This window comes from Sturnira hondurensis, unplaced genomic scaffold (genome assembly GCF_014824575.4).
Source record: "Sturnira hondurensis isolate 20B ecotype Veracruz unplaced genomic scaffold, ASM1482457v3 Scaffold0007865, whole genome shotgun sequence".
Classification (NCBI taxonomy): Eukaryota; Metazoa; Chordata; class Mammalia; order Chiroptera; family Phyllostomidae; genus Sturnira; species Sturnira hondurensis.
The window spans coordinates 13,397,580-13,425,170 of record NW_028080496.1 but is presented as its reverse complement, the minus strand read 5'-3'; the positions used below and the strand labels follow the sequence as shown (position 1 = coordinate 13,425,170).

The 27,591-nt window shown below is 53.5% G+C and overlaps 1 protein-coding gene across 3 annotated transcripts in view; it reads left to right on the top strand.

Moving 5' to 3' along the window:
- ATP10A (ATPase phospholipid transporting 10A (putative)) overlaps positions 1–27,591 on the top strand; it is a 106,485-nt gene that overhangs the window by 24,717 nt on the left and 54,177 nt on the right. For all 3 annotated transcript variants that reach the window (XM_037053802.1, XM_037053805.1, XM_037053804.1), the window contains one exon: positions 19,157–19,361. In XM_037053802.1, the coding sequence (XP_036909697.1) occupies positions 19,157–19,361 (205 nt within the window). The remainder of the gene's footprint in view (positions 1–19,156; positions 19,362–27,591) is intronic.

The window sequence follows — 27,591 nt, the reverse complement described above, 5'->3', positions numbered from 1 at the left end:
GCTCCAGCAGGCTCACTGGTTCGATTCCCAGTCAGGGCCCAGGCCTGGGTTGCGGGCCAGGCCCCCAGCAGGGACACCCGAGAGAGGCAGCCACACATTGATGTTTCTCTTCCTCTCCTCCTCCCTCCCTTCCCCTCTGCCTAAAAATAAATAAAATCTTAAAAGCAAAACCAAAGCACATTCACACACCCAGCCTGCTGAACGCCCCAGCTTCCCTCAGCCCATCTTCCACATGCCCAGACACTCACAGGAGCCCTCCCGTGGGCAGAATGCCGTGCCACACAAGGAGCACACTGTAGGGCGTCGGTGTGGGCGCCCGGGACCTTGGGGCTGATGGGAGCCGTGCTCACTGCGGTGTCTGGCATTGGGACCGAGTACCTGCTGCGTACCTGTGGCCCCCAGCCCGGGAGCAGATTGGCGTTCAGAATTCCAAGTCCACTGTCCACAGAGCGCGTATCGCTTCTGCGCCATCATAAACCTGAAAAACCCTAAGTCGAACTATATAGAGAGAGTTAGGGACCGTCAGCATTTAACAGGGAGTTCTTCCTTTTCCCCAGTTCCCGTCTTAGCGTTTTCCAGCCAACAGCCTCTCTGTCCCCAGGGTTTATCGAAACTGAAGCAAATCAAAACTGCAGCCTGTGCTCCAGTTCCTAGTGTTTCTATAACGTTTGGGTTTATATCTCTAAAAGAAATTGGACACGCAGCACTTATTTGAGTTTGTGTATTCCCTAGTCAACGAGGGCAGCTGTGGCTGGGGCAGCTCTGATTTGATTCTCTGGGACAGTTCCGAGTCCCAAGAGGCGGACTTGCCTCCCGTCCGCCCACGTTTTGCAGACAAGGGGCCTCACGTTCCTGTCCACAGAAGTTCGATGCTGAGGAAGTTAGCCTCCAAGCCGGGCACGTGGGTGACAGCAGAGGTGGACTTGAACCCTTGCTGTGTGTGTGTGTTTTTTAAAGAGTCTTATTTATTTATCTTTAGAGGGGAAGGGAAGGAGAGAGGGAGAGAAACATCAATGTATGGTTACCTCTCGTGCGTCCCCTGCTGGGAACTGGCCTGCAACCCAGGCATGTGCCCTGACTGGGAATCGAACCACGATCGTGTGGTTCATAGGCCCATGCTCAATCCACTGAGCCATACCAGCCAGGGCATGTGTGTTTCAGTCTCATGCTCTTTCCAGTCTACTTGGATGCCTGCCTGTCAGGTGTCCTTGGTGTCTATATCCACGTGGACCCTTCTGTGTGTGCGCATGCACACCCACACACAGGCACACACATGATGCACATGCATTCATTCACATGCATACACCACATATACACGCACAGGTGACACACCCATGCACATACACCACACGCAGTTACACACACACACATGCCTGCCCATCTTGCGAAGTAGCACGGGGTGGTGTGCAAGGCGCGTGTGCCCTGGTCTGGGAGCAAAGCCATCCCCCATGTGGTTCTTCACATGGAGAAGCCGAGGCCTGTGGAGATCGGGCGCTGCCCGGTGTGGGTGCAACTGAGCGAGTTCCCTGTCTGTCTCACCGGGCGCAGTTGGTGTGTCCACGGTGAGCCGTCCTGGAGATGCAAACAGGACAGCGGCTTGCAGTGGAGTGTCAGGGACCCATGTGCTTAGAGAGCACATGCTGGTGACACAGGCTTGTGGGACTGGGGACTGGGTTTTGCCTGCCTGGGATAAAAGGGCCACCCAGTGGTGGCCCAGCCCTGAGGGACCAACCCAGACAGAGCAGCCTGAGCTGCCTGTGGTGCTTGTCACTCTCTTTGAAGGCCCCCTTCCCGCAAGTCTGTGGGAAAAATTGTCTTCCACGAAACCGGTCCCTGGGGCCAAAAAGGTTAGGGACCACTGCCATACAGGACACCACCTGGCTTCCTAAAGGAATCGTGCGCTCTCAGACCCCTGAGACGGCCGTATCCAGGGGTCAGAGGAGGCTGTGTTCCTGTGGCCTGGCCTGGCCTTGTGTTGGGAATTGCGGCTCCTCTCAAGGACCCCTCAGACGGGAGCACCAGGTGAGGGCTGAGTGCTGGGTGAAATGCCGCCGAGTGCTGGCCACATCCGTCTCACTTATAAAATTCAGCTTACCAACTTCTGTTTGCAGTTTAATTTTTTTAATTTTTTTATTTACTGATTTTTTTTTGAGAGAGAGAAACATCAACTTCTTGTTCCACTTATTGATGCATTCATTGGTTGCCTCTCGTATGTGCCCACACCGGGGATCGAACCGCCAACCTTGTCGTATCGTGATGACGCTCCAACCAACGGAGCCACCCGGCCAGGGCTGTGATTCCTTTTAGGCCGAATCATGGCCTCCCCAAAGACATCCACGCCCTAATCCTCTGAACTGGTGACTATTTTAGGTCATGTGGGAAAGCAGGGTTAAAGTGGCTAATTAAATGACCTTAAAATAAGGACCTTATCTTGGATTATTGTCAGGGTGATGATAATCTTACACGGTCCCCACTGTGAAAGAAAGAGGCAGAAGAGGGGCTGGGAGAAACGCAGCACAGTGAGAGTGATGGGGCCGCCATCCTTGGCTCTGAAAGTGGAGGGAGAGGCCCCGAGCCAGGGAATGCGACTCTGCCCTTGAACCTCCAGGGAGCGCCAGAGCCCACCGTGTGGTTGACTCTAGCTCCGTGAGACCCAGGTTTCCATTCCTACCTCCTGGACAGTAGCGTAATAAAGCCGTGCGGTGGTGAGCCTCTGAGCGTAGGGAGACCTGCCACAGTGGCTCTGGAACAAGCTTCAAGGTTCTCGGGATCTGACCCGGCAGACCGTCCACAGAGCTGGCGGGCCTGCGAGAACCTGCCTGGACCCTTGCGGGCGCCCCCTGGGAGCACGATGCAAAGACAGCCCAGTCTCATCTGCAGGAACGGGGTATGAGCAGTGTTTCCACGGTGCCCTCTGCCCAGTTTCTGTCCTAAGAAGGAAAGCATTCAGATGGATCGTTCCCAAATAAGGTCTTGGTCCAAAAGCAACATTTTCCTGACTTAAAACAGGAGAGTAATTGAGAGTCTCTCTGGCGAACAAAGATGGTTTTGTAGGTGGGGCCGAGCGTAGGTAGACCACATGCCCGCATCACGGGGAACACATGTTCCTCACGCTGGTGGAAGACAGGGAGAAGCCCCGCCCTTTGGAATTTGGGGCTTTCAGCCTCTTGCCCCCAGGGCGCTGCGGCCAGCTCAGCCCCCTGGAGTCAGTCAGTTATCAGAGTGATGCATTGACACTGGGGATTCACTGCGGTGCCGCCGTGTGTTCTGCTGGGCACGTTGCAGTTCATGGGTTAGCACGGGTTTCCCCAGGGGGACCGTGGTGCCTTCTTGTACTGTGGTGGGAAAGGAAGGCAGGCCAGGCGAGCCTCGGGGCTAGGCTTCCCAGCACTGGAACAAGTATGTACTTAAAAACGAGCTGTTCTGTGCCAGAGTGAAAAATTGTCCCAAAATGAGCACACTGCACTGGGTGAGGGGGAGCTCAGGTTAATAGGGGTCAGCACCCCCACACTGGGTGCATGCATCTTTGATGCAGCTGAGACTCTTTCACAGAGTCTGGGAGCGCCATCACCGACTGGGCACTGTGCCTGCGCATCCCCCCCCCACCAGGAGGCGGGCACTGTCGCTGTTCCACCCACTTTGCAGACCAGAACGCTGAGGCTCAAAGATCAATGTATGGTTGCCTCTCGTTCGTCCCCTGCTGGGAACGGGAAGCCCTCCAGGTGACTCAAAGACACAACTGGCTGTGGAGCTGGTCCGTTCCCACCCTGGGGTTGTTGCCTGAGGGTCTGTCCCCTGCCTGGGCTCCTTTACTCAGCTCACCTGCCTCATGCCGTTGGTGCACCCAAGAGCCCCTGAGTGATGCCCAGGTGCCCCGCGAGCTGCGCACGAGCTCCTGCCTCAGGGGTGCAGGCTCAGTCCCCCTCACATTCCAGTGTGCACAGGACAGCTGTGGGTGGGAGGCATGGGCGGAGTCCCCAGATGCACCCGCCCCCTCGTGGGGACGCTGCATAGACTGCCCTCCTCCACTGACGGGGGCTGTCACCCCACAAGGGCTTGCTTGCTTGCTTTTTCTCAACTTAGTTACCTGGAAGGAAACACATTTTCCTTGACCCAGAGTGACTCCCCAAATCCCATGCACAGGCAGAAGTCCCAAATGGGGCGGCAGCGGTGGGCAGTCTCCAGTGTGGTCGCAATGCTGGCGATAAAATAAGACGGGGGAAAAAGGGCCAATGAGATAAGCAGTAGGTGGTTCAGGGGGTCCCGTGAGGGTTGGTTTTGGAAATTAAGTGGGTTCTGCACACCTTTCCACACTGAGCCAAGCAGGGCTCAGGGTGCACCCAGAGTCCCTCTGCCCCTGTGGGGGTGGCGGTGCTGCCATGGTGAGGGAGCAGGGGTGGTCAGAGTGTCCAGACGCTCTCGCAGGACTGGGCTGTGACCCCCTCGCCCTGGAGAGTGTTCTTTTGTTGTCACCGTGCCTGGTTGTCACCCCAGTGCCTGTGGCCCTGGAGCCTGGAGGATGTCCCACCCGATGGTCATCTGACACTTTGCAGGAAGCAGAAACACCCTGTTCCTCTTGCAGTGGGCATCTTCTCATTGTTCTGTGCTTCCTCCATCCGCCCCCTCAACCTTTCTTAGGACAGACAAGCTCTGATAGGTGAGCTGACCCCCGAGCACATTCTGAGGGTCTCCGTGATTCCAGATGCCCACCCAGTCACCCGCGTAGGCATGTGGGGTCGGCCCCATTTTCTGCAGAACAGGAGGTGGTGCCTAGGGCCTGAGGGGCGCCCCTCACACTCTCCTGGGGGCAGAGGAGCAGTGGGCAGCCAGGCAGGCGGGCACCCGCGCCCCTCCCCAGAATCACTGCCCCCCGCTAATCCAGGTCCTGGGGAGCACAGAGAACTCCTGCACCCGGGGCCTCATGAGCGTTTATCAGCCTGCGGGATACTCCGATTACTCGGCTTTGGGTCCGGCTCTGCCTGCCAGGGCACGCCGTCTCCACCAGGAGAGCGAGATGTGGGTGACGCAGAGGGGCCTGTTAGCAGGTTTTTAGGTGCATACAGGGGAGGGGCAGCTGAGGACCTGTCTGCCTGTTACCCAAGTCCCATCCCGGACTGTGGCCCAGACATACTTCTCCAGCATTCTGGCTTTCAAATGTTTTTAAATTTATTAATTTTAGAGAGGGAGGAATGGAGAGAAAGAGAGAGAGAAACACTGATTTGTTGTTCTACTTATTCATGCACTCATTGGTTGATTCTTGTATGTGCCCTGACTGGGGATTGAACCCACAACCTTGGCGTGTTGGGGCGGATGCTCTGACCACTGGACAACCCAGCCAGGGCTCCAGGGTCCCATCTTAAAGAAGCGTAAACCTGGTTTGGCCACGGCCACAGAATCTGTATGTAACGCCGTCCTCACCAACTTGCTGTGCTGACAGTGACCTCTGTGACCCATGTTCAGCCTGGCCCCGGGCACATCCCTAGAGGACAGAACCTAGCAAGGAGCCAGCCAACGGGGAGGTCGGGCTGTGTGTCTGGTCCCTGCTGACATCTCTGGACTCTGCCCCGTGAACAGCGTCTCTTATTAGGGCGTTACTGTTCCAAGGGTGCGGATTCCATCCCTGGCCCCTGGACGAGAAATGAGCAGCCACGGGCCTGGCCTAGCTGTGTGGCTGTCCCCACTGGAGGGGCCACAACGCCTTGCACACCCCCTGGAGGGCATCCAACTTCCGTTGTGACAGAGTCCCTGATGTGAATGGCAACTCCCAGCACAGAGGAGAGGAGAAGTCAGAGAGAGCCCGGGGTGGAGGGGTGTGGGGCCCCTGGAAGGTAGACAGTGAGGACAGGCAGCGAGAAGGCGGTCACCCCAGTCCTGGCTCCCGTCTCTCCTGCTCAGGGGTGGCCTTTCCTCACTCCTCTGACGAGTCCTTACAGGCAAGCCTCCAGCGTCATGAATTCCGTCCTGAAAAAAGTCCCATTGCCTCCTTCCTCAAGTTTCCACAGCCACCAAAGGCCCCTCTGAGGTGAGTTCAAATTACGGTGGCCACTGCCATTTGCCCAGGGACGCATTGTCCTGAGGTCCCGTCGGCCCTTCCCTAGGGACAGCAGGCAGGTTCCAGGCGGAGGACGCCTGTCCAGGCCAGGTGTGGCTCTGGCCACGCCCAGGACGCCGGTCTGTCTAGGTCTGTCGCCCAGTGGAAGATGCCACCACATAAAGAGGGGTCACTGTTCTGTGGTGACCGTCAGCACCCAGTGTGTGCGTGAACAAAAGCACCTTTTTTAAAATCCTTGCCCAAGGATATATTTATTGATTTTAGAGAGACAAGAAGGGGAGAGAGAGAGAGAAGCATCGATTGGTTGCCTCCTGTACTCGCCCTGACCCGGCCGGGATCAAACCTGCAGCCCAGGCATGTGCCCTGACTGGGAATGGAACCCGCAGCCTTTTCGTGCACAGGATGACACCCAGCCCACTGAGTAACCCGGCCAGGGCAAAGAGAGGCATCCTGCCGTGGAAGCCCTCCAGGTGACCCCAGGGCCCCGACAGCCCACAGCAGGCTGACCCTCGGTCACACTCACTAGCTCAGATACCCACTGTTTGCTCAGGCCACTTTTCCCCCCAGTGGATTTCCCAACACACGGCTCCAGAGTTCAGGAATAAAATGTCTAAAGAAATACGTTTGCACAGTCAGTTCGGTGCGGGTACGTATCTAGCATCCTTTGGGAAAATAAATACTGCTTCCACTAACAACACGTGGCTTAAACCAAAGTCAGAACTCCAAGTCAGCGGCGTTTAGCTTATTAGCCATGGAAAGAGAAACCCCAAAACATTAAAGGCTTTTTTTCTTCCTTTCACTCCCTGATGACCGGGAGAGTTGAGGGAGGGGTCTGTCACTCGGTCATCTCGAGGGACCATGAGGGAAGGCCCAGAGTTATCATTGTTATGTGTGGAAAATTGATCCCAAGGCGGCAGGTCCCCACGGTGGGGCCCCGTGGGACAGGCAGTCCCCTGTGGCATCCAGGCCTCATGGGCAGGGCTCCATGAACCCCTGGGCCGATTCAATTCCTCCACAGGGGTTCGCGTTCTATCTTTGTATGTTTGTGCGGTGACAAGGACACGTAACCGGCTCGATTTCCCAAAGAAGAAAAGAAATGTTTTTGTTTCTCTAAATAATTACAGGCAAAAACATCTACGATTTAGCAATTCTCATGTCTCAGCATTTTCCCCGAGTAATCCAAAACTGGAAGCATGAGTAGTTTGGGGTCGCCTTGCAATGCCTGGTTTCAGAGCGGCCTGGGAGACATTGGACATTGACTAAACTCACTCGGACCCTCAGTATCTTCATCCTTAAAATAGGAATGGCACCCTGGCTGGTGCGGCTCAGTGGACTGAGCACTGGCCTTTGAACCAAAGGGTCCCTGGTTCGATTCCCAAGTCAGGGCACATGCCTGGGTTACGGGCCAGGTCCCCAGTAGGGAGCGCTCGAGAGGCAACCACACATTGATGTTTCTCTCCCTCTCTGTCTCCTGCCCTTCCCCTCTCTAAAAAATAAATACCTAATAAAAAAATGGAGTGGCACCACCTCCCCAGGGCACTGGGAAGGCGCAGCGGAAACACTGACCACAGTGGCCGGCGTGGGGTGAGAGTCCGCCTGGCTGGCCTCCCCGTGGAAGCAAAGAGTTCATTGTTTGTTCCAAATTCCAGCCTTGTGGGTTGGTCGTTCTCAGAAAACGGGGTTGGGGTGCAGTCAGTTTCCTGAGGTTCCTGCTGCCATCGCCGCTTCCCTGGAGAAACACGGGATTGGACTCCCACGCCGGGAATACCCAGGGTGCCTTATGTCACCACAGAAGCTATAGCAAAAGAAGTCACGGCCGCTTCGTTTGTTCCAGCTTTTAACATCCCCCCGCTACTCCGGGGACTCCGGCTTCTGTGACAGCGAGCCTCAGGCTTCCCAGCTGAGCAGCGGGCTGGGCATAGGGGGTCTGCCGCCCCACCTTGAGTGAGAAAACTCTGCTTTTCTGGTTCCTCATCCCCTTGGGATGTAAAACAAGAGGGAGGGACCTTGTCAGGGGTGAAGGCTTTGCCTTCCCAGTTCTGATTCCGAGGAGGCAGCCCGTCCCCCCTCCGACCCCATACGCCTGAGCGGGGTGGCCACTGCTGGCATCTCTGGGTATCTGGGTGCAGCCTTGCACTTCATCCGGGTCCCACGGGGCCACAGGCACCTCGAGAATGGCATCAGAGAGCCACGGTGGGGGGACGGGGTGAGATGCCCCCCAAAACAGAACCTCTGGGAAATTGGCGTGGGCCTACACAGGTCCCTGGGCCTCCCACGGGGACAGTGGCCATCGGTGCATGCACAGGTGACCAGACACTCTGGCCCTGGGGTGACATTGGCTCACCCCTGCTCCTGGGAGAGGCTGCCAGGGACCGACACACAGGTGAAGCTCCGCTGTCCTGTGGGGCCACTTCACCTTCCACAGAGCAGCGCTCCCACATGCTAACCAAGAATGGTAACCATTTCCTCCCTGGGGGCCTGGCCTCCAGGGGGCAGGGGTTTGCGTGAAGGGAAGTCCTACCCCAAGGACCGGAGCTGCTGAGGAAGACAGGACCACATGGAGAAGTGCTGACCGCCCTTTGAGGAGCACCGAGCACCTGGGAGGGGAAGCCGGCAAGGTCGGCCCCTGAAAACGGGAACAAAAACTGCTCGAGACCTAGGAGTGTGCTAAGGAGGGCCCAACACCTTTGGGAAGAAAAGGGCCATGTCACTGGCAGCAGCCGCCGTGGAGAACAGCGTGGAGGTTCCTCAAAACGAAGACCATAGCTACCCTGTGACCCAGCCGACATGGTTCTGAATATCAGCCCCCCAAATTTGAAAACATCCACTCACAAAGATACGTGCACCCCTGTGTTCATCGCAGCGTCATTCATGGTGGCCAAGACATGGAGACAAACTAAGTGCCCTTTATCCAGTGGACTAGATAAAGCAGCTGTTGTGCAGATATGCAGTGGGATACTGCTCAGTCATACGAAAAGGTGATGCCCTGGCTGGTGTGGCTGCGTGGATTGAGCACTAGCCTGAGAACCAAAAGGTTTCAGGTTCAATTCCCAGTCAGGGCCAGATTCCCTGGGTTGTGGGCCAGATTCCCAGTAGGGGGCGCGAGAGAGGCAACCACATATTGATGTTTTCCTCTTTTTTTTCTTCCTCCTTTTCCCTCTGTCTAAAAATAAGTAAAATATTTTAAAATAAAAAAATAAATAAAAGAAAGAAAGAAGTAGCTATCACTTACAGAAATGATGGGTGTGGATTATTAGATACTGTGAAGAAATTTGAGCATTTTAGAAAAAGTTCTTAAGAACACAGGACCTCTCTGAGGTTTAAGACATCACATTACGTACATTCTGTCTCTGTGGTGAGAGCGTCATACCAAGTGAATTCATGTACAAGGTATCAGCCCCAAAACTAAAAGCGTCCCCAAAAGCTTTACAAATGTTGAGAGTGTCCCATCCAATTCAGAAAAGACTGCAGTAGAGATGATTTGTCCAAAATAGTAGGTTAGAAGCCATGGAGATCCCTGGCCAGTGTGGCTCAGTTGGTTGGAGCACTGTCCTGTAGCCAAAAGGTTGTGGGTTCCATTCCTGGTCAGGGCACATACCTAGGTTGTGGGCTCCATCCCAGGCCCAGGCACGTACAATCCCTAGCCTGGGTGTATGCGTGAGGCACCCAATTGATGTTTCTCTCTTGCATCAGTGTTCCCCTCCCTCTAAAAGAAAGCAGTGAAAAAAAATGTCCTCAGGCAAGGGTAAAAATAAAGTCACAAAGAAGTTTCTAAGTTGTCTGCTGTTGGGTGTCATTCTGCTGTCGCAGGCTTGTCAGTTCTGGGGACATCAGTTCTGCAGCGTGCTGTGCTGAGTAATTGCGTGGTCCTAGCAGAGGACTAGGTGGGCTGGGGGTCTGGGCCTCATTGTACAGAAGCCGCAGGCCCTGTGACCGGGAGAGGGCTCCGCCAGCGCCAGGCACAGCCCTCAGTGACCTCCCCTGGGATGCCTCGTATCCTCCGCAGCCCTGACCCACGCGGGGGCGGTCTCCCGCGTGCACACGGGCCTCCCACGCACATCAGGCCGTTTCTTCCAGCGCGGGGGGGTGAGGTAGCTTTTAGGAAACATCTAGAACAGGAAGTATTTTAGAAAACACTTGTGCTGTGGTTTCACCACCGAACCCTTCTTTGGTCGTTCCCTGAGGGTAAGTCCCGCCCCTGCACAGTCGCTCCGCCCTCCTGTCTCAGTGCCTCTGACTTTTGGCGTCGGCTTCTGGAGCCACTGGGCTGTGTCCACGAAGACAGATGTTTCGGTTTAGGGAGAGAGAGAGAAGACACACTGTGGACGTTGCACAACTTTCTGGGGCAAGTTCATGCTGCAGATTTTGCCATTTCTGATTCGGTGCTGAGCTCCCACCTACGAGATTTTTAAAATCTCCTGGCCCCGTACACATGTGCTTTTGAAACATTCCTACTTCCGAGAATGTTTGTCATGGGTGCTTTAAAGCATCTGTCCCCAACCTGCGGCCATGTGGGCCACCCCCTCCCCCCAGGAGGCACTTGGCAACGCTGGAGCCATGCTTGGCTGCATCAACCCTTCATCATCCCCATTCCCCGCCCCCCCCCCCCCCCCCCCCCATGGACCAGAGATGCTGTTCAACATCCTGGAATACCAGACCGCCAGCCCTCCACGAGGAAGAACAGGCTGGCCTCAGACGTGTTGAGAAATCTTGCTTTAAAGCTATTGGGTCTGCTTGTCGTATAATGAGTGTGTATTAAATTGGAGGTCATTTTAGAGTTTCAGTGGGTCTTTTTCAACTGCTGTGAAAATGTTCCCTGTCCCTGTCTCCCTCCCTCTCTGTCTCTCTCTGCCCTCACACCCCCCTGCCTTTGTCTACAATCCGAAAAACAGGCCTTGGCACTAAGGATCATTCCAGGAGATCCCTGGCTCTCCTGCCTGAACCTCCCACTCAGAGTTTGCCTCACTGAGTCCTGGTTTCTCCTCAGTTCTGTTTGCTTAGAAAAGTGCAGGGCGTGCTCTGTTTCGTGAGGCAAAGGTGTTCTCTAGTCTGTTCATGCCTGGGAGGTCTCAGTGCCGTCGGTTTTGCCTGTGAGGTCACTGCCACGTCTTCTCTTTCCCTTCATTGGGTCCTGCACCTGTACCTACCTCGACCTGGAACCACGTGGGGGAAAGGGGAATGCATTCAGCTGTCTTGTGTATAAGACAGAAGGCCTCCAGAGGTTTCTGGCCAGTGCGCTGTTACTGTTGGTGTAGAAATGAAACCCAGTTTTAGCTGGAACATGCCCGACTTACCCAGGGGGAGTTTGGGCAACAGGAAACGTGGTAAGCTGACAGGTAGGCCAGAGGCAACTCATGTTCGGAAAAGAGCGTTTCTTTCTACAGGGAGTAACTGTTCGGTGCTGTAAAACAGGGTGGATTGACCCCGACCGTGTCATCTCGCTTCAGGGACCTCAGTCCATGAAGCCCTGTGCGCCCGCCCCGTGCTCTTTCACCGAACTGCTGTAAACAGTTATGCCTTTTTCCTAAGTTACAAAAACAAAGTAGCAGCTGTTGCTTTCATTCCAAACCACAAATCACATGGAAGATGAACTTGCTGCTCGTCTGTGGTGCAGTCACGTGGGGCCTGGCCACGGAAGACACTCCGAGACTCGCGTCCTGGGTGATTTCGCCGTCACGCCAACATCACAAAGCAGCACATAAACCTGGATGCTGCATCACAAAGCAGCGCACCTACATAAACCTGGATGCCGCAGCCCACCGCACACCTGGGCCGCAGGCTCCTACGGTGCCCAACTGTGCAAAACAGCTCCAGGTTACATCAAGCACAAGAGGAAATGGTGTGATTGAGGCACAGGATGTAAGCATGTTGTGGGCAAGGCTCCTGCCCACACAACACGACTGCTGTTTTAGAACGAACTTTTCTTTATACGTGAGAAACAGCACACTCTAAAACAACAGTGAAGAGTGTCAAGCAGTGAATATGTAAACCAGTAATATAGTCAATTATCATCATCACGTATCACACACATGTAATTCTGTGCACTGTACTATACGACTGGCAGTGCGGTGGGTGTGTTCATGCCGATGTCACCACAGACATGTGAGCGGTGCAGTGCACTACGACGTGAAAGCTACAATGTCACCAGGCCATGGGCATTTTCAGCTCCGTGATAACGGGGCCAAGTTGTATGTGTGGTCCGTCGTGGACCAAAATGTGGTTCACTATGTGGCGGTTGACTATAATTCTGAATTTATTAGTCAAAGTCAAAACACTCACTTCAAAAAAATATATAGTGGGTAAAAATCATGCCCCAGAAAATGGAAAGGGGAGAGAAAACAGACCGTGGCCTTACTCGGTTGAGGGCCCTTCAGACCGTCGGGAGCCCGGTGAGAGTGCGAAGAGCCGCTGGGGGGCGCTGTGAACAGGGCCCGCTGGAGGAGCCTGGAGAGGCTACTGGGGTACCGAGCCGCTGCAGTGGAGGCCGGAGTCAGAGCCGTCTCCTGCTGGACCTCTTACCGAGTGTGACTCCTTAACTCGGTGGGACCATGAATGTCCCCCAGGTTGTGACCCTCAGCGAGAGTCTGGCCGGATGGGAAGCATCATCGCTAACTATCGATCATTCCAGAACCAGCTCTTGGTGCTGTTTGCGAGTATTTTCTGGGGGAGGGATTTTTCTAGAAAGGGCAGGGCAACTTTGCGCGGAAGTGACCCACGCAACAGCCGGCAGCCGCCGTGGCCGCAAACGGAGCTGGTTGGTCCATAGCCTTGCCTCCAGAAGCTGCAGGTTGCCCTGCCCAAGCTGGGAGCACTTCTCCAAGCTTCCAGGTCATCCCAAAGCCCTAAGAACAAACTGCCCTGCAGCCCCAGCGACCACCCGGCTGCCCTTCAGCCCCAGACTCAGGCCCGAGGGTCTGAGGCCTGAGGCCTGAGGCCTGTGGTGTCGCTCTGCGGCAGCTCAGAGGGCCCAGTGGCAGGTGGCCTCCCTGAGCTCATGGCCAGTTCAGGGCCCACTTCCTGGTTTGTAGCAAAAACCACAGCTGGATTACTTCTGACCTTGGACGTGGCCCTTGCCGTTTGCAGATCCGCAGGTGTGGTGGCACGTGGACCGAAGTTGGCTGTCTGCTGTGTCAGATGCAGGCACGGCTCAGGTCTGGAACTGCCTGCCTCCCCACCCTTTTTCAGCCGAGCGGAGTTTTGTTTTCAGACCACAGCGGTCTCTGGGATGCATGATTTCAAAGGGGGAAAAAAAGAAGAGTCTTTGGCTTAGTGTTTGCAGAGTGGACCTCCTGCAGGCCACCGGGTCGGCTGTAAACCCACCGTGTGGACCTGTGCCAGGCCGATCCGGCCCTCACTGGGCACTTTCCAGGGTGTGACTTAGCACCGAGTGGCTGAGCTCCCTGTCATCAGTCCCCACCTTAGTGACTGGGACTGCAGTGTGAGGATTCGCTGACATAAGGAGGCCCGTGCTCTGCCCAGGGCCGGCCCGACTGCAGTGAGCGGCATCCCGGGAAATCTGCCCTTTGCTCTGCCACTGTTACTAAGATGATGAGGATGATGGTGGAGGCAGGGCCTCCTGCCGGTGTGGAACCGTGTACGGGACGCCCGCTTCTGTAAAACGTTCCTGCCTTTCGGATGACTGAGCTGGACAGGAAGCGTGGTGGAGGGACCGACAGGTGCGAAGGGGGAGGAAGAAGGACTAGAGATATTTGGGGAGGTGACCTTTGATCTTAGTGGGCGTGCGTTTTCAAGTGTGGGTCTCGGACAGTTGCCGTTTCAAAAAGGGAAGTAAAAGTGCGGTGATCGTGCACACAATCCGGAGATGTTTTCCTAGATGTGTTTGTTCACTCTAGAAACAGAAGGGCTGAAGCAGGAGGTGTGGCACCACAGGTCCCGCCCATGGGCCGTGCCCCACCCACGCCCCGCCCAGGGCCCCGCCCCAGGCCTGGCCCCTCCCATCTGGCTCCCCACCCCTCTCATCCCCCAGTCCCTGCTCAGCTGTCACTGTGGCTTTCCTTCCTGCCAGATGGAAAAACTAACCAAACCTTTCTGAGCAGTAATCCTAAACCCTGCCTTCGTGGAGAGCTACAAAAAGTAACTCCTGTAAATTCTCTGAATCAGCCACCTCCTCGTAACTACGCGGTTGGCATAAAAACATAACTACTACGAATAAATAGTTCAACTCGGCCTAAACAAGTGGCCACAAATGATAAACTTAAGGGGTGTTAAGATTCTTGTTGACTGCTTGTCTTTTCAGTAAAATCTCTCACCCATAGTGATGTTTCCTTTTTCCGGCACCGCTGCTTGGTGTGTTTTGGACCAGGAAGACTCAGATAAGAACCTCACAGCTGAGCATGACGAAGTGTAAAATGTCATGAACGGATTTTCCCAGAAGAGGAAAGTGAATCACAGAAGCTGTGCATTGGCCTAAGGAAAGACCTTCAGAATTTCGATGGGTTTTTTTTTCCTCCTGTGTCAGCAATGTGGAACTTGTCCCACCCGTGACCTTTGACCTCCTGGATCCATGTTGGGCGTCCAGATCCTTCCAGACCCTTCCAGACCCTGAGCAGCTGTCATTTTTGTGGAGAAACCATGGGCCCGACCTGGAACGTTCGCGCCAGCCCGTATTCCCAGAACGAACGCCCTCAGGGCTCCGCAGGGTTTACTGCGTCCTTCAGACCCTCCAGTGGGCATCCACTCTGTGGGGAGGAAAAACCAAGTCCTATTCGGCATTCTTTTCCCGTGGCGTATTCCCTCAGGTTTGCATGATATATGCCCCAGAGCCAGGAGATTGTGTGTGCTGCACCCTATGGGGGATGGAGCTGCCTGGACGGGAGAGGCTTTCAGCTCCTGCTTCTGTGCAGAAATCCGAAATGCTGCGGGTGAGTCTTCTATTGCTAGGCAATAAATCACTACAGACGCAGCAGCTAAAACCAACACACACACATATTCCCTCACGGCTCCCGGGGGCCCGGAGCGCAGGCACACTTGGCTGGGTCTGCCCGGGCCTCCGCAGGCTGCACTTGAGGTTTGGCCGGGGCTGTGGTTCTCGTCTGAGGCTCAGATCCTCTTCCAGCTCCTCCAGGCTCTTGGTGGGACTCAGCTCCAGGGGCGGTCGGAGAGAGACCCCGAGCTCCTGCTGGCTGAAGGCCAGAGGCCGCTCTGGGCTCCTGGCCCTGGCCACGTGGCCCCTCCTTTGCCCTCAGACACTTCCTGGGTGTGACTTCCTGCCTGTGTCCTTGGGCCCCGATTTAGGGGGCTGCTGTGGCTCCGTCAGACCCACTCGGTGGTCTCCCTGCTCATTAACTCCTGGTGCACTGATTAGTCGCCTTAGTCATGCTACAGGGGTGGCCCCCACACTGCCCAGCCCCACCTCACTCAGGGCTGAGGATCTCGGGCCATCTCAGAATCAGCCACCACTTGGGGTGGCACCTGTCCAGGAAGGAATATCACATGGGCAAACTAAACAGTGCTCCTTCCTAAAATTTCTGTGAACAAGCCCATAGTGTTGAGGACCGGGACGATCTTAAACCCAATAATAAATAACACAACTCAAATGTCTCAGGAGAAGCCTGCGGATCCTCCTGCAGGAGGCCGGCGTCAGCCCGGATGGGGCTGGAACTCGGGAGGCCTTGGGGTGACACCGAAGACTTCTCCATGGAGAGAAGAGTCCCCCGTCCTGTCCACCCCGAAGGGTATCCACAGAGACTGGAGGAGACAGTGTGCGCACAGATCACTGACATGCGGGACATGGAAACCCAGAGATGACTGAGACCAGGAGGCGGCCTCCGTGTGGTGTTGGTGGGATTTAGTTCTGTCTTGCCTTTCTCAGTGCCCTTGGCGGCGGGGAGAGTGCGGGGCCTGCTGGCACCAAGACCCTTGGCCGCCTGTTCACTTGGCTGCCGCCATTCTCTCTGGAAGCTCCTCCTCCCCACCGGACACCTGTGAAAATGAAGTCCAAGGTCGAGGTGCCGGAGGGCTGGTGTCTCTTGAGGTCACTGTCTCTGGCCAGCGGACGTCACTTGGTCTTCCCTCCGCAGCCACTTCCCTCCGCAGACACGCAAGCATCTCTGCCTCCTCTTCCAAGGACACCTGTCCTTTGGGTGAGGGCCCCCCCTACGGCCTCATGGCCACTCTCTTCTCTAAAAGCCGTCGGTCGGAATGCACGTGCTGGGGGAATGATAAACAGAGTACCCTCCCCATACAGCATACGCTATATGTAATACATATTGTATATAATCATTGTATTGGTGTAGCTATGCTGTATAATCACAAAATACAATTCTATTAACATGCCATTTATAACATATAGAATTATTATAGGTTACGTATAATACTGTATAATGCATATATGTGTGTACCATATTTTGCTGTGTATAATGCGCACTCTTTGCCCAAATGTTTGGGAGGTGAATAAGGATGCACATTATACATGGATAGTACTAATTTTGTATCTGCCTTCTACAATGCGTAAATACAGTAAATTTGTTACCGGGACATAAAGTTTTATTGTACCTTGTATCTGTTCTTGTGTATTTTGTAATTATTCGCTCCATAAAATTTCTTGTACCATAGTATGTTCAAAAATAAATGCTAAAATTCCTTCATGACACCAAAAGCAAGTGTCCAAATTTAAATACGTAGAAATTGAATTAAAAAATGGAAACAGAAGGGGGTTTTTTTCCTAGAAGTTTGGGCCAAAAATGTGGGTGTGCATGATACAGAGCAAAGTATGGTGCATATATAACTGTGTGCATGTAATCGAGTATGTGAAATATGTATGACACCCTGAATATAATGAGTACTCATTTCACATAATAAAAACAAATAGGAGGGAGGCAAGCGGGGACGCTGCAGGGAGGGGTGTGGGGCCCAGGCCAGCTCTGAGTGCTCTGCCCCAGGGGGACTTACCTGCCAAATCTGGTCTTTTGAGGCCATGACAGGGTCCTGTCTTGTTGTCCTTCTTTTCCAAGTGATCCCTGAACCTGGGTCTCCGAGGGCTCTGCCTCTGTAGGGGGGTCCCTGCAAGCTGTGGGCCTTTTCACAGGCGAGGCCAGGCCTCACTCAGTGCCAACTGCGGAACTTTCCGGTGCTGCCCTGCATCCTCACCCACACTGTCCCCAGAGCCTCCTCACCGTCACTCGGGGTCCCTAGGCGCATCCGGGGCTGTGGAGGGGTCTCCTTAGGCGATCAAATGCCTGCACCCAGGTTAACTTTAAAAATGCGCTCTGGCCCCGATGAGCATGGCTCAGTGGACTGGGTGTCATCTCACAAAGCGAAAGGTCACCAGTTCAGTTCCCAGTCAGGGCACGTGCCGGGGTTGTGCGTTCGATCCCCCGTTGGAGCACCTAGGAGAAGCAACCAGTCGGTGATGTTTCTCTCACTCTCTTTCTCCCTCCCTCTCCCCTCTCTAAAACTGAATCTATAAAACCTTTTCCAAAACGGGCTCCAAAGGGGCAGGTGAGCTAATGCTTCAACCGTTTAGGCCGCTGGGAAGCGCCCCTGTTTTCTGTGAGCTCCGTCAGTGGAATGTGGTTAAGGTCCCCGGAACGCAGGCAGCACCAGGAGCCTGCCCTCTGTCCCCATCATCACCACCCCCCTGCCTGTCCCTGGGCCAGCCCAGGTCCACCAGTGTCCTGGCAGCTCCTGCCACACCCAAGCCTGTCCAGCTCATGCTCAGAGTGCCCACTGCCCTCCTGTGTGACAAACGGTGATTTAGCTTCTGGAAACTTCAGACTGTTTTCCATGGGCACCCAACCAGTGGTCAGGAGAAGACCACTTTGTAAGCAGCTGCTGCTTACAGTGTTACAAGGTCAAGGTCTGACCTTCAGAAAAGTAGGAACACGGTTGAGTGTCCACGGCGGAGACATAGAGCTGTGTCTTATCTCAGAGCTGGGTGACCTTGGGCTGGAGCCTGACCGGACTTTGTCACAGCTGGAGAGCATCCTTGCACGACACCAGGCCTTGAGGGGCATGTTGGGTTGGCCGGGGAAGAATGTTTTTTGTGCTCACACTGGACGCCTAACTCTGCAGCCCCCACGGGGTGCGACTGCCTCGTGGTTTGGTCTTGCCTTGTGTTGATCTCCAAGGACAGAGTTACATCGAACTTACTTTTGCTGGCCCTGGCAACCAGAGCATGCTTTGTATGCAATTGATTGGTGGATCTTGAGCTAGGGGGACACAAGAAAATAGAGGCTTAAAATGGAAGGGGACACTTCTCAGCATCTGGGGCAGCAGCTGGTGAGGAGCCTCTGGTTTTCCCAGGTTCCCTCAAACCCACAGTGCAAAATACACAGATGTATGAAACTGCCATCGTTTCTTACAAAGTTCCGGCGGAGTCGGACGTGGCTGACTTGGCCCCCAGGATCCAAACTCACCCCCTGAATTCAGGTTCTTTGGGAACTTTGTTTTATGGAGTGGGGACCCGACCGGTCAGAAGATAGTGGTTAAAGTAAAATGTGTTTCATTGTGTTATATTTTTCCTCAACAACATCACCCAGGGGATTTTTAAAAGTTTATTTATTAATGTTTAGAGAGAAAGAGAGAGAAGGGAAAAAAGCAACAATTTGTTGTTCCACTCATTCATGCATTTATCCATTGCTGCTTGTACATGCCCTGACTGGGGATTGAACCCACGACCTTACCGTATCAGGACAACGCTCTAACCAGTAATCAGCCTCATGTCTCCATGAATTTGCCTATTCCAGATGTTTCATATAAATGGAGTCATACTACTTGTGGCCTTTGTGCATGTTCTTTTTAAAACACTTTCTATTGTGGCCTTGGCTGGTATAGCTCAGTGGATTGAGCTCAGGGCCTGCGAAGCAGACGATAGCGGTTCGATTCCCAGTCAGGGCACATGCCTGGGTTGCAGGCCAGTTCCTGGCAGGGGATGCACCAAACGCAACCATATATTGATTTCTCTCCCTCTCTCCTTCCCTTCCCCTCTAAAGATAAATAAATAAAATCTTTTTAAAAACCGCTTTGTATTATGGAAATGCTCAACATACCAGGATGTCTTCCGAATTGTCAAGCGAGCTCCCCGTGTCCGGTCTCAGCCATTCAGCCTCCTGCGGGCCGTGCTAACGCCAGTCTCCTCCGCAGGGAAGAAAAGCAGTACGTGAACCGATTCTGGAAGGACCTCCGTGTGGGCGACTTCGTGCGCCTCCGCTGCAACGAGATCATCCCCGCGGACATTCTGCTGCTGTCCTCCAGCGACCCTGACGGGCTCTGCCACATCGAGACGGCCAACCTGGATGGGGAGACCAACCTGAAGCGGCGGCAGGTGGTCCGGGGCTTCTCGGAGCTCGTAAGTGACCCCGGGTACCCCAGGCATCCCAGGCCCCAGGCCTCAGAGCTCCTGCACCCCCTCCATCAGGCTGAGCTGCTTGTCCTAGGTGACAAGGGCGGGACCCGACAAGGGCGGGACCCGAGGTCTGAGGGGACGGACCCCTGACATGCCTGAGCCCTGACTGGTCTGTGGCTGTGGTGAATGGGACTGCGTTGGATTTTTTTTTTCAATCTTCACCCAAGGATGTTTTTTTTTAATGATTTTTGAGAGAGGATGGGATTGAGAGAGAAACATCAATCAGTTGCCTCCCATACACGCCCTGACCAGGAATTGAACCTGTGACCCTTTTGGTGTGTGTGGCTCAGTTGCTTGAAGCAACTGAGCCACCTGGCCAGGGCAGGACTCGGTTTTTCTGATTCCGATTTCCACTGTCCACCTTTGAGTTTCTCAGACCTGTGTTTAGGGTCCCTTTAAAGTTACCAGGAACACTGTGACCTGCTGGCTGCTTGAGAACAGCCTGTTCCTGGCACGAGGCTCCTCCAGGGTGTTTGTGGTCTTGGCGTCCCTGAGTTCTGTGACAGAGGTGCATCGGCCACAGCCTGTGCAGTGTGAGCATGACTAGGAAGGGAAGTGGGCTCGGACCACCTTCACTCCCCAGCCACCTCGTGGTTGGAAATGCGAGCCCCATCAGTGTGTCTAACCACCTGTCCCCACCCCGCCCCTTGCCAGGTCTGTGCAGGATGTGGGGGAGCAAACCCCAGTGCCGGTGGTCCTTGGGGGTCAGGAAGGGCGTGGGCTGGTCCTCAACGCTGCTCCAACTCCCACTCTGTCCCAAGTCCTCGGCCCACACTGAAGGAAGCTTTAAGAAATGCCCAAGGGTCGGGGCACATACCTGGGCTACAGGTTCGATTCCCCGTCTGGGCATGAACTGGAGGTAGCTGATCCATGTTTCTCTCACATCGATGTTTCTCTTCCTCTCTCTTTTCATTCTCTTCTTCTCTTGCTCTAAAATCAATTTTTAAAAAAAGACATCTCCCTGGGTGAGGATTTAAAAAAGAAGAAATGCCTAAGATTGTGAGCTTCTGTGGTTCAGAAAAGATGTGACCAGGGAAGGTTTTCCAGTGTGGCCTGCTGGGTGTCAGTCAGTGCCACCCAATGGGGGGGTTTCTCCCTCTGCTGTGGACCCTCTGAGCTCCCGCAGGGGAGCAGGTCTTGGAGTCAGGACCCTGCTGGCATTTGGGGCGAGGGGTCCATTAGGCAGGGGTGTTGGGGGGCTGCGTCCCTGCCTCCCCATCATGCGTGTCTCTGGCCATGTGCTTGAACTCACCTCCAGCATCTGGCTTATGCCTCTGTGCACTCACTTCACCACAGTTTCCTCATTTTAACCTTCTTTCGCGCTAAGTATCTGCTTGTGAGCTTCCTCAAATCTTTCTTGGAATGAGGCAAATCGTACCCAAAATTGAAGTGTGGTTTTTCTTCAATGTGGCACTCTTCCCCCAAATTAGGGAAGCTGATGAAATGTTGGTTAGGGACCCTCAAGGCCAAGTGCAGGTGGTTTCCAGGTCCTCGTTGATGTGCTCCAGGGTCTGGTTATGAACCTGGCCCACTGTTTGCTGCCCTTCCACCCGTGCGCCCAGCTGCTGCATGGCCTCCTAAGGTCGACCTCACGCCGGTTTCGCCATGTGGCTCCCAGAACCCAGTTCCTAGCCGCACTCCGGGACACAGAGCCGTGTGTGGACTAAGCCGAGACCAGCTTCATGTCTCCTCATTTTGTCAGACACTGACACCCGGGTGATATTTATTTAAAACCCTCGCCTGCCCACGCTCCCCCAAACAGCAGCGGCCACGCTTCAGAGCTCAGGGGCACTTTATAACAAACGCGGTTTGCAAGTTGCATGTTAAAAATTCACCGGTAGCTGCAGACAGACAACTACTGCGGGGCTCACGAATGCATGAGGAAGGAGATGGACTTGAGCTGTTATTTAGTCAAAACTGCCAAAATTAACATCCAAAGCCATTCGGATTTCAAAAAATATTCGCGGCACCCAAAGTCTTCAGCATGCACGCACATTCTAGACCCTGTTTGGGGTATATTTTTTCACTTTCTGTTTTTTTCCCTCTTTCTTTGAAATGTCTAAAGACATTTTTATTGTACCGTTTCCTATATTGTTCTGAAATGTATTATTATTATTATTATTATTAAATGCATGAACCACCCCAGGAGAAATAGAGATCATACTCTCCAGCTTCCAGAAGCCCAGCATTTGGAAAGCCAGCACGCCAGCCCTCTGCACAGTGTAGGGTCAGCTAGTGCCCCCTGCAGGGGCAGAGCCACCCGGTCACACTCAGAGCTCTGTGTGGTCACTGCGATGAGTGGAGGCTCCTGAGAGGACTTGGGTGTGATTTGCAGAACTGAGGAGACAACTGCGAGAGGCCTTGGCGTTAAGCGGGGACTGGGTGCGTCCGTCAGGGTCCGGCAGGGAGGAGAAACCACCCATGCTGCGTCGGGGGCAAGTCTGATGTCACGAGCTCTGGTGAGGGGCTGGGCAGTAAGAAGGGGCTGAGCTAGCCCCAAGGTGCAGTGCCTCCCCCCCCGCAGCTGACTCTGCCCACGGCATGGCAGAGAAGCTGCGGGGGCTGTGCCAGCCAGAAATGGACCCTGAGGACCGAGGGGAGCCACCTGCAGGGAGGGAGGTGCCGGGCTGGGGAACCTGGGAGATGTCAGGACCAGCTGCTGGCCACCGGGCACTGCTGGAGCCCACGGTAGGGATGCCACCCTCTGTGGGCAGCCCTGGCTGCTGCTGTGGACAGAGGCCAGGGTGGGAGGGGGGTCCACGAGCCCTCGAGAAAACCATGTTTTGTGTCCTCGTCCTGGACAAACCTGGAGGCACCGGACAGTGAAGAATAAAATCGCACCCCCCCTCACTGGAAGGCCAGCCCCTTCCTCCAGCCGTGTCACTCTAGCGCCCTCTGCTGACAAGGCACAATGTAACTGGTCTGTCTACCTCTTCCTCTTCAGAAGTCCTTTAGGATGAGCCTGTTTGCTTATGGAAGGGTGCTAAGAAACAGGCGCGTGGACTCCAAGGTCAGGGGGGCTTCCAGAAGGAGGGGCAGAGTCATGTTGTGAAGGCTAGGATGGGGAGGGTTTGAGTGCAGCCTATGGGAGGCAATCACACAGATCAGAAGATGTCTGAGGTGGAAATAGGAGTTTATTCAGTGAGGAGCACTAGACAAACAGTGGAGTGGCCAGAAGCAGGACTGCGTGGCGTTTGTGGCCTGTCCAGACCCCCACATCCAAGTACAAGGCCAGCGACTCCAGGAACTTAAACCACTCAGCCCTCTGGTCTTGGGAAAAAGAGACATAGATATTGGGACTTCAAAGCAAACTTCTATAAAATTTGGGCCCGGGCCTGGCTGGGTGGCACAGTTGATTGGAGCATCGTCCATGCACCAAAAGGTTGTGGGTTCGATTCCCAGTCGGGGCACGTACAGGAGGCAACCAATCGATGTTTCTCACATGGACGTTTCTCTCCACCCCTCCCCACCCACTTCCTCTCTCTCTCTAAAAACCCGGTAGACATTTTAAAAGTTGGACCCAAACACCAAACATGAAACTATCACCATAATAACTCCTGGTGTCCACACTTTATCATGCCTCACATCTGTAGTCACACAAACATTTAAAAACGCTATGCATATTTCTGTATACAAATCTTGTGAGGTCAACATTTTCACACCTTTTTATGGACGAGAAACAGAAAAAGTGAAGTGAGAAAGCTCTGCCCCGGTGTCCTGAATTGGAATATTTGCGGGAGCCAGTTCTGGGTTCTGCCACCTCTTAAGGTGGCATTGGGGCAGCGGGGGTAGCCTCCACCATCCGGGTCTTCCATGGGACACCAGGCATCCGCTCAGACGCGCAGCCTTGTGTGTGAAGCTGCATGTGTTCAGCCCGTACGTGAGTAAAGAAGTTTCAAGTTCATCTGTAACAGCTGGACAGTCATTTCTGCAGAATTAGGAGCTTTCTAGGTGGCTAATCTTACTTTAAAATCATTTTTCCCAGAGACTCATTTTTAAAATTTTTTTTCATTCTTTCAACCAGTTACTGGGCTCCAAACACAGTTCTGGACACCACACTGATGAAAACAAGCAAGCACCATGGGACCCCGTGTGGGGTTCGTATGCCCTGTGCAAATAAGTTAGGCAGAAGGTGGGTGAGCCATAGGTGTTGAGTAAAGGGGTGTGAAGTGGCGGGTGGGTGTTGGTATTTCAGATGGGGGTGGGGCAGGCAGACCTCCCTGGAAACTGCCTGGAGTCCAGACTTGAGGCCCCGAAAGCCAGTTGGTGTCCAAGAGGAGGTATCTCTTGTGTTGGAGGTGACTTCTGTGTTGGTTAATTTATTGACCAAAAATGACCCTCCAGGCCTTGGTGGGGTAGCTCAGTTGTCCCGATGCGTCAAGGTTGCAGGTTCAATTCCCGGTCAGCGCACATACAAGAAGTAAACAATGAGTGCATCAGTAAGTGGAACAACAGATTGATATCTCTCTGTTTCTTCCTCTCTCTCTCTCTCTCAAAATCAATACATTTTTTAAAAAGTCCCTCCAGTTTCTCTCTTGGACGGACCTTTGGGATTAGTGCCCGCATCCCAGACACAGACACCCACGGGGCCATCTGCTCTTCGCTGGTGAGGTTTGCGGGAAGAACTACCACCAGGAAGCTGCCAGAGCCAGCTGTTCCAGGCAGCGTGGGCGTGTGCACACGTGTGCGTGCGCGCCTGCGGCATGCTATTGCTGGGGAAGAAGGACAAGCCTGTCTCCAGACTCAAGGGGCCTGCAGCCTGGGACGCTCTGTTCAAAACACAAGGTGTGGTGGTCCCAGGGTGGTTTCACCTCCTTGCAGCGATGAAAGGAGACGGGATTCACGTCCAAAACTCTCTCCCCGTCCCAGGGGAGGCTTAAGCCACAGTTTAGATATGCTATTTGGTCAATTACATGTTGGGTTCTTCTTTGCAGTTGGCTACACTTCATTCCTTGAGTTCCTGTCAGACTCATCCTGTTCACAGCTGGTCTGCAAAATGCTGTGCTACATTTTAACATTTCTAACAAGACTCATGTGGAATCTCTCCTGGGCGGGAAGGAGTCTGAGAGGCCTTCTTCTCCAAGATGTAGCCTGTGCCCAGACCAACTCTGAGACTTTACATCTGCTTCACACAGACATTTTTAAATATTTTATTGATTTTAGAGAGGGGGGGGAAGGGAGGGAGAAAGAGAGGGAGAGAAACATTAATGTGCGACAGAAACATAGATCAGTCTCCTTTGGTATGCATCCCGACCCGGGCACCAAACCTGCAGCCCAAGCACATGCCCTGACCGGGGATCGAACCTGTGACCTTTCGCTTTGCGGGTGGACACCCAGCACACTGAGCCGCATCAGTAAGGGATGCACAGGCGTTTTACCGCATTCCCGCCAGTGCTGCAGTGCGCCAGGCACTCTGGGACAGTGAAGCACAATCCCCTCTCCGGGGGAGCGGTGGTCCTCCCCCAAGTTACTTGACAGAATTCAAGGATCTCAGAAAAACAACTTTAGAATTTCAACGATGTAGGAGGAAAAAATATTATTTTTTGTTTGTTTCCACCTGCCCATGCTCCCGAAATGATCTGTAGCACAGGAAAACGAGAGCTGAAAAAGTACGGTCCGCAAGATTCTTTTTCCTTTAGCTTTTCAGGTTGTTAGTCTTCAGTTAAATTAGCTATCTTCTATGCTGTGGAATGGAAGGAGGAAACAATTTATCATCCAACTGGCAAACAAAGACAGCCACAGGGCCTGTTAATTGGATCCGTCCATCTCTAGCCTGTACAGAAATAATCACCGTTTTCTTGGAGGAATTGAAGTTGAGTCACTAAGCCCGTAATTTATACGGTGGGGCGTTTTCATCGTCAGATTTCACAACCACATACTTCTGCGGCAGGATATGAAATATGGACCAGGAAAGACTGGGGGAAAGAAAATGACTTGGAGGCCACTAACTATATTTCGAGAGAAATTTTCATGTCAGCAAGTGCGGACATCCCACAGTTGGTTAGGTGGGTGATGTGATTATCTGCGACGTACTGTGCATTATCATATCAACTGTGCTTACTTTGTGGGGACGTAATTTTGGTTGTATAATACGACTTTTGTTTTGTTTCTAATGCTAGTAGCTTTGGCATATTCTTTTCCTTGAGCCTGTGAAATTGGAAATAAATGGTATGGTCCTTCTGCAATCAGTTCAATACCACGAACTTGATAATACCAGGCTAACCGGAAGTATTTATCCAAAAATGTTTTTATTCCAGGATATGAAAACTTGGAAACTCTTTGTGTGAACTTTCACGTCACGTAGTTCGTGTGGCTGAAAGTGGTGTTTTATGGGTTTTTTTCCCGTTTATGGTGGTGTACAATGTCAAATGCTGTTTTCCTTTGTATTTTCATTGTTAAAAACAAAGGATTTAATCAACTTCCAGCTTTCCTAAATGTAGTTGAATTGCATTACAAACTGCAAAGGGTGTGAGTCCCAGTGTGGGTGTATAGTAGAAAATGACTGGCAGGAAGCGTGGACAATGAGAAATCTCCAGGCGACACTGTTCCTCTGCAAGATTGAGTGTGTGGATGTTTGTGTTACCGGATTCAAGGGGGTCACCATTTGGGGGCCAGTATTTTAAGAACGAGACCACCCAGAGCTGTGATTGTCGCAGGTAGTTTCATTTACTGGACCAGGCAAGGAAAAGAGGCGGAGTTTCACACCCAAAGCTCCGTCTGGCAGGAGACCACAGCTTCTGTACACAATTTGGTCAATGACTTGGTGATTTCTCTCTGCAGTTGGCTACACTTACCGTCAATCTCATCCTGTTTACTGCTGAGTCTGCAAAATGCTGTGCTACATTGTAACATTTAGCCAGACCTGGAGACCCCGGCCTCTCCAACACTTGGGTGTTGCAGGATATTGCTTTAGAAAGTTTCCTCGTTCTGTCACTTGTACCTATAGGAGAGGTGACTCGTCTCCCGCCGGGCTACAGCTCGCTGCTCCAGAGCCTGATGGAGGCGCAAGGGCACGTGTCTGGGGGATCGGGAACCCTCCTTCAGTCTGGTTACCCAGCACCTACTGTGTGCCATGTGCGCTAGGTGACAGGCAGCCCAGTCTGTGCTCAGGAGACTCTGGGTGTCTCTGCCTGGCATCTCATCCCTCCTGTCTTGTGAGCAGAACCCCCACCCCCCAAGGGAAAGTGTCTCCACAGCCACATCACCAAGCCAGGCTCCACACCCATGTCCACGGCATTTGAATTCTTTGAGGTGCCCTGACCTGGTTTCTGTTTCCCCGTCGGGCCCAGAAGGACTAAGGGAGTTATCTGATGCTTTCAGTTTGCGTGTGTTCCCACCACCAGGGGGAGATGGGGGCAGAGAGGTCCGTGTACACATTTGCACACTTGTGATACTCACCAAAGCCAGACCTCACAAGGAGAGCTGCCTGCAGGGGAAGCAGATGTCAGTAAACACTCTTAACACTCTTAACAGGAGTGTGCGTGAAACCATGCCGTCTGCCAGTTGTACATTTTAACCCCAGATTAGGTTCGAACTGTAGAGCCCTGGCCAGGTGCTCAGCTGTTTAGAGTGTTGTCCAGTGCACCAAGAGTTGGAAGGTTCGATCCCCAGTCAGGGCACGTACAGGAGGCAACAGACCGATGTTTCTCTCTCTCTCTCAAATCAGTAAACATATCCTCAGGTGAGGATTAAAAAAAAACTGTTGAAATAAGTTCAGGGCTTTTTCACCATGGCTAATGAATAATCGGTGTGGTGAAATGTGCAGAAGAAGTGACTGAAGGGGCCGGTGGCAGTTTTCACCCCACTGAGACCAGACTGGGAGCAAACTGCTCTTGTTTGTTGGTTTTCGATGGAGTCCTTTCCGGGGTCTGTCTGTCCGGGTGCCTTCTACTCCCCGCCCACTACAGAAAGGGAGTCATTGCTGGGGAGGACAGGCCTTCCCGTGGGTTCCAGAGAGTTCTAGAGAGTTCCAGAGAGCAGACGTGTAGGCACGCCTGGACCAGGTTTTGTAAGTCAAGAGTTGGGCCAGAGCTCAAGCCTTGTTCTCTGTCACATACGTGCACACGAGACCCCCCCAGACAAAAACATCAATCTGTGGCCCTTGTGTCTTTGAGGAAAAAGGGTAGAATTCGTTCTCACTCACCTGTGAGGCCCGACTTTTCAACAGGCGCAC